Source organism: Leptodactylus fuscus, chromosome 8 (assembly GCF_031893055.1).
Source record: "Leptodactylus fuscus isolate aLepFus1 chromosome 8, aLepFus1.hap2, whole genome shotgun sequence".
Lineage (NCBI taxonomy): Eukaryota > Metazoa > Chordata > Amphibia > Anura > Leptodactylidae > Leptodactylus > Leptodactylus fuscus.
The window spans coordinates 73,902,779-73,914,067 of NC_134272.1; the positions used below are offsets into that span (position 1 = coordinate 73,902,779).

The 11,289-nt window shown below is 41.1% G+C and overlaps 1 protein-coding gene across 1 annotated transcript in view; it reads right to left on the minus strand.

The window, feature by feature from the left end:
* Nucleotides 1–10,711, minus strand: part of XIRP2 (xin actin binding repeat containing 2) — a 114,505-nt gene extending 103,794 nt beyond the window's left edge. The window contains exon 1 of the mRNA XM_075284213.1: nt 10,604–10,711. Coding sequence (XP_075140314.1) covers nt 10,604–10,637 — 34 coding nt within the window. The 5' untranslated portion in view covers nt 10,638–10,711. The remainder of the gene's footprint in view (nt 1–10,603) is intronic.
* Between the last annotated feature and the right edge of the window lie 578 nt (nt 10,712–11,289).

Here is an 11,289-nt window from a genome sequence, read left to right on the forward strand (position 1 = left end):
GCTTGCGTCGCAACGCATAACGACGTAAGCCCGGCCCACGTGACGGCTGTGACGTGACCAAGTAGGCCCGATGCCTTCCAGAGCCCAGGAGAGGTAAGTAACAGTGGTTTTTATGTACCCTCATCTCTCCTAGCCCTCCGATCATTATACTTGGGGGTCTGAAAATGATGTAATGATAGCGTTGTTAATGGGGTTCTTTATACCGGCCCAATTTAAGCGCTGCCCTGGAAGCAAACAGATACATTGGAACGATTGATTGATAGATAGATAAATAGATAGACAGACAGACAGATAGACAGACAGACCCCAATCCATAGTAAAAAAAAAATAGAGGCCGCGCCATTGCTAATAGTCCCCCCCCCCCCTCCTTGACACACACATACACATTTTCTTGGTGCAGGTTATTTTTCACCTTAAATCCTTGGAGCGGTGACTATTATATTTCAAGATACATAGACAGATATGTAGATAAATAGATAGACAGATCATCCCATAATGCTCCTATCAGTTCGGTGCACGCGGCTTCTCTTTGCTAACTGTACACCAGAGACATTGTTACACATTGATTTTTATGTCCAACAAGCGAGATTAGGAAGTGGACTACATCCCCAAATATCCGGGGAATTGTGGATGATAAACTACTGACTTTCTCTTGTAAAGCCAAAAATACACGCCGGAGTATTGTCCCTGTACTAGCTTTGATATTTACTGTCCTCACTTCTAGACTGATGGTTGAAGGTTTTCTTCTAGAACAATCCACAGAGAACAATTAGTGCATATCACAATTAATAGACATAAAGCGCTGTATACCTCATCTAATACCAGGTAAATATATACGACAATGTCAGCAAGCACAGGAAATACGAGGAACTATATGTCTCATATATGTGCTCTATAGAGGTATAGGGGCAAATATTATAATGCCTGTTCTGTATCTGGATATTGCTGTTACCTACTTGTTATGGCGCCCTCTGCTGTTCCTTTGATTTCCTCTCAGAATGTCCTCCTAATGTCCAGTGCTAGTACAATGAATACTCATATACTCATTAACTGGCCTGCAATCTCTCTGCTGTCTATATAGAAGAGGATCAGGTAGTGGGACTGAGCTACTGAGCATGTGCGACCACCAGCACTGGACACATTAGGTGGATGTTCTAGGAGAAACTTCAGGGACTTTTTAATCGTAGCCTAGGATAAGTAATAAATATCTGATCAGTAAGTGACCAGGCAGACAGTCGCTGCAAATATCAACTGTTTGGGCCGCTTGTGATGCCATACAGTGCACAAAGAGATTGTCCCATGTCCTGTATAGTGGCTGACAGTGTATGACAGAAGGAGAGAAGCTGAGCTTTGTGATATATACTGTAGGTTTATGTGATTTGGAACAAGATGTCTCAGTAAAAAGTGGGACAATTCCTAAAGTACTTTTAGAAGAAAAAGTGACAATTCTGCTGACCTTGCCCACAGTGACAGTGACTGACAGCCCCGTAACACACTGATATGGGGAGAGCCGCGAATCACTGCATGTGGGCGGGGCAACCAGGACTCTCACTGACTTTATTAGGAGTCCAGTCAGGGTTTACTGCTTTTTACTCTAAAATACTCTTCCAAACCATATAGACCTCTATAGCATAGAACTTAGCTTCTCTCCTCTATCATATAACCCTATATATCATAGAGCTCAGCTTCTCTCCTCTATCATATAACCCTATATATCACAGAGCTCAGCTTCTCTCCTCTATCATATAACCCTATATATCACAGAGCTCAGCTTCTCTTCTCTATCATATAACCCTATATATCACAGAGTTCAGCTTCTCTTCTCTATCATATAACCCTATATATCACAGAGTTCAGCTTCTCTCCTCTATCATATAACCCTATATATCACAGAGCTCAGCTTCTCTCCTCTATCATATAACCCTATATATCACAGAGCTCAGCTTCTCTTCTCTATCATATAACCCTATATATCACAGAGCTCAGCTTCTCTCCTCTATCATATAACCCTATATATCACAGAGCTCAGCTTCTCTCCTCTATCCTATAACCCTATATATCACAGAGCTCAGCTTCTCTTCTCTATCATATAACCCTATATATCACAGAGCTCAGCTTCTCTTCTCTATCATATAACCCTATATATCACAGAGTTCAGCTTCTCTCCTCTACCATATAACCCTATATATCACAGAGCTCAGCTTCTCTCCTCTATCATATAACCCTATATATCACAGAGCTCAGCTTCTCTCCTCTATCATATAACCCTATATATCACAGAGCTCAGCTTCTCTTCTCTATCATATAACCCTATATATCACAGAGCTCAGCTTCTCTCCTCTATCATATAACCTATATATCACAGAGCTCAGCTTCTCTCCTCTATCATATAACCCTATATATCACAGAGCTCAGCTTCTCTCCTCTATCATATAACCCTATATATCACAGAGCTCAGCTTCTCTTCTCTATCATATAACCCTATATATCACAGAGCTCAGCTTCTCTTCTCTATCATATAACCCTATATATCACAGAGCTCAGCTTCTCTCCTCTATCATATAACCCTATATATCACAGAGCTCAGCTTCTCTCCTCTATCATATAACCCTATATATCACAGAGTTCAGCTTCTCTTCTCTATCATATAACCCTATATATCACAGAGTTCAGCTTCTCTCCTCTATCATATAACCCTATATATCACAGAGCTCAGCTTCTCTTCTCTATCATATAACCCTATATATCACAGAGCTCAGCTTCTCTTCTCTATCATATAACCCTATATATCACAGAGTTCAGCTTCTCTCCTCTACCATATAACCCTATATATCACAGAGCTCAGCTTCTCTCCTCTATCATATAACCCTATATATCACAGAGCTCAGCTTCTCTCCTCTATCATATAACCCTATATATCACAGAGTTCAGCTTCTCTCCTCTACCATATAACCCTATATATCACAGAGCTCAGCTTCTCTCCTCTATCATATAACCCTATATATCACAGAGCTCAGCTTCTCTCCTCTATCATATAACCCTATATATCACAGGGCTCAGCTTCTCTCCTTTACCTGGTGCTGTGATAGATAAACATTAGCCCCTTTAAGAAATTAGACAGCCCAGAATCTTGGAGAATCATTCACGTTGGTGTCAAGGCTTCCATCTCTGGTAGATCCATGGTTGTATGAATGGTTGAATAGTCATGTAAATCTGATGGAATAATCTAGCTGAGGCCGGATGTTGAGATAAAAATGGGGAAAACAGAGGAAAAACACAGCTTTCATCTTAATCTAACAGGAGCGCTTTAGATTGTACGGTGTGGGCTGATGATATATTCTGTGCCCAGAATGTTGTCGCTATCTTACCAGGCGGCCTATGAAGCTGTGCTAAGATTACATACAATTATGGCGCATGGGATTGTAGTACTTTGTGTTCTCAGCATCTCGCTCATATGTTAGATATGTTATCTGCAAATTACTTAAGAGGTTATTTTTATAGAACTACCTTGCAGGGCGAGTGTCATTGCTGACGGGGGATACAAATAGCAATATGACTTGTGAAATCATTACCTCTTATTTATAGTCCTCCATTACACACGGCAGAGCGGTATAAATAAGGACTTCCCTTTCATTGTGCATTTACATCACAACCTGCATGGCTTTCCTGTTAGGAAAACATCCGAAATAGCGGATGACAATATACTGAGCGAGAAGAGGTGGCAGAGTCATAGAGTCAGGCTAAATAGTCACAGATATATATATATATATATATATATATATATCGCTCAATAGTCACAACGCAAGACTATATACTAGTGATAACCAAGACCAGATACACTAGCCACATCAGAATATATACTAGTCATAGCTGCAGAGTCCTGTGTCATTGAGTTTATATATCTCCTGAATAGTCACAACATCAGACTATATACTAGTCACAACAGAAGTCTATATAATAGTCACATCAGACTTTATACTAGTCATAAAAGCAGACTATATACTAGTCACAACATGAGACTATATACTAGTAATAATCGCAGACTATGTAATAGTCACCTAGTTATGAATAAAATAGTATACACCGAAATATATGATGTAAGATCTCGTTCACACATTTGCTTTATTTTATAGCATTTAAAATACATATAAATAACACATTCGGTAATATTTCCTATTATATCTGTGCGTGAATTCTGGGCTACATAATGTCGGCTTTCTAATCTGCTGACAGTGTGTTATAGCATTTAGTGGAATAAGATTCAGTATAAGCTGTCATGTATCTCTCTCTATGTAGAGGAGTCCAGGAGGCGGAGCTATCAGTGATTGACAGCTATGTCTGTAGGCACATGGATAGTGTTGGAGGTGCTGTTCACCTTCTTTGCCAGTGAGAGGTCCAGCTTCCTTATCTACAGTCATACCAGATATACCTTGATAAAGGCACCTAGCCGAAACGTTGTACCATGTATTCTGGTCATATACTTTAATCTCTATGCAGGATACAACTGATGTAATAAATAAGCACTTGGTTCATCCTAGTCCCTCGCAGTGCTGTAGTTCTTATCTGTCAATCACTGATAGGACTGCCCCCTGGACTACTCAACAAGGCTACTAGTTGCAAGTTGGGGGCAGTGATCTAGTCTGCCAGTCTCCAATAGTGCACCAGAGCGGCAGGAGGGGGCAGACCATCATGGATAGTGGCCTGTTGGGTGTTGGTTCTATTCACGTGACCCCTAAAATGGAACCAACCCAGAAAATCCAGGTTCAGAATGAAAAAGAACCCTGGAGCAAGTAAAATATAAAAAAACATTCCTGGATTAGCCTTAGAGAACTCAGTAGACCCCCTCCCCCACACGTGCAATTGCTTATAAATGAATTTATCTTCTTTATTTTCTGCTCTTGAATATTTTATTCAGCGTATGCCTTTTGGAGAACATTTATCTGCATATAATAATATCCCCAAAACTGCGCTGGTCTTTTCTGGACTGTGACGTGCAGGGATATTTGTTTTCTGTCCTCACAAATCTCAGTCTGTTATGTGAATTACTTTCTATGTCAGTCATTGAGACAAGCCGAACATGATGTCAGTGAATGACTGAGGTGAATGTCATGTCTGTGCTGTGACTATTAGATAATACACATACCGTATATACAGGGTATACTTCTACTACATGAGTATATATAGTGGCGTAACTACCGCCATAGCAGCAGAGGCGGCTGCCACAGGGCCCAGGACATTAGGGGCTCGGTGGCAGCCGCTACCGCTGCGTTTTGGTTTTTTTTTTTTTTTTTTTATCTTTAATAGGCCGTTACCGGCTGGAGTTACTCCAGCCGCTAACGGGCCCTATATACTTACCGATCTTGGCAGCGGGCCCCACAAGCACTATTATACTCGGGGGTCTTTTCGGACCCCCGAGTATAATGATCGGAAGTGCAGGAGAGGTATCTGAACATAAAAAACTGTGTTACTTACCTCTCCAGGCTCCGCGCAGGCTTCGGCCTACTTGTGTGATGTCTCAGACGTCACATGATCGGGGCCTGCGTCCTTATGCGTCGCGACGCAGGCTCCCGGTCACATGACGTCCCTGACGTCATTGAAGATGGCCGCCAGCGGGGAGTCGGGAGACAGGTAAGTTACAGTGTTTTTTTTTTTTTTTTTTAATGTTGTTCTTCCCCTGGGTCTCCGATTATTATACTCTGGGGTCTGAAAAGACCCCAAAGTATAATAATTGTTAATGGGTGTCCACAACGGGACATAATACTGAGTGTAGGGGCCACTATGGGGGATAATACTGTGTGTAGGGGCCACAATGGGGTATAATAGTGGGTGCAGGGGCCACAACGGGACATAATAGTGGGTGCAGGGGCCACAATGGGGCATAATACTGTGTGCAGGGGCCACTATGGGGCGTAATAATGTGTATAGGGGCCACTATGGGGTATAATACTGTGTGCAGGGGTCACTATTAGGTATAATACTGTGTGCAGGGGCCACTATGGGGTATAATACTGTGTGCAGGGGCCACTATGGGGTATAATACTGTGTGCAGGGGCCACTATGGGGTATAATACTGTGTGCAGGGGCCACTATGGGGTATAATACTGTGTGCAGGGGCCACTATGGGGTATAATACTGTGTGCAGGGGCCACTATGGGGTATAATACTGTGTGCAGGGGCCACTATGGGGTATAATACTGTGTGCAGGGGCCACTATGGGGTATAATACTGTGTGCAGGGGCCACTATGGGGTATAATAATGTGTGCAGGGGCCACTATCGGGTATAATAATGTGTGCAGGGGCCACTATCGGGTATAATAATGTGTGCAGGGGCCACTATCGGTATAATAATGTGTGCAGGGGCCTGTGCTGTGACTATTATATAGAGGTATACTGCTACTACATGAGTATATAGATCCTGAGTATAGTAGTCTGTGCTGTGATATTATATACAGGGTATACGTCTACTACATGAGTATATATAGATCCTGGGTATAGTAGTCTGTTCAGTGACTATTATATATGTAATACACGCACCAGATTACAGCAACAAGGCACCTGAGATTATATACATCATGGATACAGTAGTCTGTGCAGTCTTCTTTCCTATTGATTTATGGATATAATGGATATTGTATCTTCATATTTATTTATCTAGTGTAACTACAACTTTGACTTGTCCTTGAACACACTCAAGTGACACACGTGACCTAGCTATCATATGGTTCAGGGACTAAGAGAACTCCTTAAGGAGAGTGCCATTAAGGCCACCTTTGTATGCGTATGGAGACTTACAAGCCATTTATGAACCATTTTTCCTAATTACATCCTGGAAAACAGATTTGCATATTCCCCATAACTATGATATGGGAACACTTCGGATACAGCAATGTGAACAAATACATAGTAGAAAATTGAAGTTGCACTATTAGAAGATAGACTGAATCCATATTTACCTCTATAGCATAGGCAAGTCTATATATTACAAGGCACACATGATAAACAAGCACATCAGTGACATGGTGTATACTATATTTGTTAAAGGGGTTGACGCAGGAAGATGACATAGACAGGGATTTCCTACTCAGGACCCCCTCTGTGCAAGAGTCTCCTCTCTACCAGAATAACATGTCTATATACCGATGTGTCCTCCATTACCTTTCCTTAAATTTATTCAAGGGGTTATCCCAGAAAAATGATTAGCCTCTATACATACAATATAAGAAAAATTGTTGTCCGGATTCCTCCAATCAGCAATTTGATAAACAATTTTCATGCCATGATCCCCTTACAATACACTATTTTATTGCAACATTATAGTAAATCCCTTGACAGAATGTTATTCCCATCATAGCCACTAGGTGGCTGCGTAATGACACATAAAGCAGGTGTAACTATGTCCTGCTCTATTATTGCAAAATCTTGTTTGCTTTCAAAGCTGGTCATCTCATGTCCTTCACCATGGGCTATATCTATGCAAATGTGAAGGGTAAGGTAGACAGCAAAACTGTCAGGACAGCGGATGGAAAATATGTGACACATGAATGAAAAACGTCAAGAGCCGTTTTATCTGTTTTTGACTCCTATTTCTGCTGTGTTTGCGTGTCTGGTGTATAACATGCAGAATATTTAATGCACATTCCATTTTGTCCCAGCTTATGTCCATTGAAAGGAGTAAAATCTGCAGTGAAAATTGATAAGAGACATGCCGTAAGTTTTAAAATATGTAATACATGTGTGCAAAAAAACCACACACGGTATGGATAAGATTAGTAAAATCTCATTGATTTGTCTGGTACTGGGATAGGCTGTGGATTGTTCCTGTGCAAAGTGAAATCTGTAGAACAGAATACAAAATAACTATTATATTGATGTGTGTGTATATATAAAATTAGTATTATTATTAATTTATGGCATAAAAATATAATCAATTATACACATACGCATAATAAAAACATAAAGGGGTAAAGTAAATAATACCAGCAAAAATATAGGACAATTACATATATCCATTATGGCAGCACAAAAAAATACAATTTATTTATTTTTTTTCTAATTCAACTTCATTTACAAAAAACCTCCCAAAAACAAATAAAGCAGAAGCTCCCCCGCTGCCTGCCGTACAGTGATATTTGGTATGCTGCGGTTGTGTCTCCGCTTTGTGTCATTAAATTACTTTACAAGTACCAAGTAAGGAAACAGCATTAGCTGCTCTGTAGATCTCCACCTGTTCTCTAACACCACCTGTTGTTTCACTACAAAGCTGGAGATCCTGAGCCCACTGACCCGGATTATACAGCCAGCCTGGAGATATAGTAGGAAAAGTGCAGGATCTGTTCACATACACATTGTATTCATAAGGCTGAAGAGGAAAACATCATTATATAACATTATACTTAGCTGGGGGGCAGCACTGGAAGGAGGAGGAGATGGAGGGGGGGTCATTGATGTACTGGCTACTGGGCACAAGCATCGGGCCAGCAGTCCTCGGATGTCATTGTAATTCCCGCTGCTGAACTGAACTGCTGTCCCGAAAGCTGGTGCTGAAATGCGCTGCTGCTGGCCCGATAACGGAATAGTACCCATTTATATCTCATATTTATCGTAGTTATATTATGGCAAGTTATAGGTCTCCATTGAATGTAACAGGCTGTATCAAAGCTGGCAGACTAAGGAAGAAATCTATCTATCTATCTATCTATCTATCTATCAATCATCTATCTATCTATTCATCCATCCTTCTATCTATTTATCTATCTCCTATCTATCTATCTATCTCCTATCTATCTATCATCTATCTATCTATCCATCCATCCATCCATCCATCATCTCATATCTATCTATCTATCTATTCATCCACCCTTCTATCTATCTATCTATGTATCTATCTATCTATCTCCTATCTATCTATCTCTTATCTATCTATCTATCTATCTATCTATCAACATTGAGATGGTCAACACCTACAAGTACCTGGATGTGCTCCTCAATAATAAACTGGACTGGGCTGATCACCTGGATGTGCTGCACTGAAAGAGCCACAGCAGGGGCAACATGGTGGTTCAGTGGTTGGCACTACCGCCTTGCAGTGCTGGAGTCCTGGGTTTGAATCCCGCCAGGAACAACATCTGCAAGGAGTTTGTATATTCTCCCCGTGTTTGTGTGGATTTCCTCCCGTTCTACAAAGACATACTGATACACACTTTAAAAAAAAAAAGAAAGGGCCACAGCAGGCTCTACCTGCTCAGGGCCTTTGGAGTCCAGGGGCCATTTCTTAGGGCCTTTTTCAACTCTGTAGCATCGGCCATCTTCTTCAGAGTAGCCTGCTGGTGGAGTAGCATACCAGCCAGGGACCGAAATAGACTTGACAGGCTGCTTAGAAGGGCTGACTCTCTCCTGAGGAACTCCCTGGACCCAATACAGGTGGTGGGTGACAGAAGGTTACTGTCCATGGTGAGCTCCATGCTGGAGAACAAGTCCCATCTCATGTATGAGACCATGACAGCACTGGGCAGTACTGTCAGTGACTGTCACCCCAACGTTTATTATTTATGGCAGAACAATTTTGTAATGTTGATCTTACCCTAGAGGGGTTATGTGGGGAGCATCCACCTATAGGTAATAAGTGGTCCTTGTCTACCAAATGATATACACACACACAGTATACAGTACTATTATATAAGTCTAGGCATAGTTCAGCAGGATTGTGTCTAGCTCTGCCACCGAACATATAGTACTATATCTTTTATACTTCTCTTTACCTGTGCCAGAATGAGCTGCTCCCTTGGACGTCAGTCCATAGTCATGTGATATACAGTCCATGGTCATGTGATATACAGTCCATAGTCATGTGATATACAGTCCTGATCATGAGATATATGGTCCATGGTCATGTGATAGACATATAAGTGCACAGCTTATTACAGTCACAGCTCAGTAATTAGACATCTGCCTGGTAGTGAGCTGTGTACCTATGTGTGTATATCACATGACCATGGACTGTATATCACATGACCATGGACTGTATATCACATGACCATAGACTGTATATCACTTGTCCACGGACTGTATATCACATGACCATGGACTCATTTTTATCCATTGGGAACAAGCAGAATGAATGACAGCAAGCAGAGATCGAGAAAACTGTAAAGAATTGATACAGAAAGTATATTGGAAAATGGTACAACCTTTTATTATACAAACAATAACATTTATCCCTCCAACATTGTTCTGAAAGTGAACAACACCTTTATTCTAAACACCCTGGACAATCTCTTTAAGGAACCACTGTATTTACTCAGACATTCGGGTTAGGAGAGCTTACAAGTTCTAGTTAAAGGGGCAGTAAGCCTAAAGTATCATATTTATAAAAGTACTGTATCTGCTAATATCATTGATACATATACAGTATATAAGGGATCCTGTAGCTTATCAGAACGGCTGGTATGTCACCTATGGTTAGGATCCAACAACACTGCAGTCTTTCTGCTCTTAAATAACTGATAACAGAGAACAATAGATGTAATCAGTGTATATTAAGATAGCATTGACTTTATGCCTGGTATCCCTTTAAATATCACAGACAGTAAATGTAAGGCTCACCTGCCACACCGCCATGTTTCTCATTCTCCGACATGGTGTTATTTACAGATCTGCCACCTTTCTTGCTGGAATCCCTTCTTGCAAGGCTGGAATAATTCCCAGTCTGTTTCTTCGGTGTTGGTGAGCGTAAACTTCTCTCAATTTCAGCTTCCTGTTAAGCAGATATAAAAGGGATGTTGGCTGAAAGTTATCAGGAGGAAACACGTGCATTTTTTCCTAAGGGTGTCTACAGCAACAGTGACGTTTCAGGGTATAACACTCCAGTGTACTATGACCTGTGAATAGAGGGACGTTCATCTCGTATGAGGAAGCTGATCATTATAGTAAGCTATTATATAATAGTATATGGACACAGGGATTACTGACCATGTACGTGCTCAGAGACATGACTAATGGCTGTGCAGTCTCCTTTTGTACTGGAACTTTCCAAGATGTATTGGATGGGCAGGATCGTCAAAGTGGTCGGAGAACAAGACATCACATAAAGGTGGTCATACTCAACCTTACTCAACCGCCAGTGAATGGAATGGGAAATACCGATAGTGTCCAACCTTACCTTAACCCAAAAAATGAAGTAAGGGGCTTATATATTTGATGAAATATCCTTAGGATAAGTCATTAATATGTGATCATTGGGGTCCAACACCTGAGATTACTGCTATCTAAAAAGGCTGTGGCACTTACGC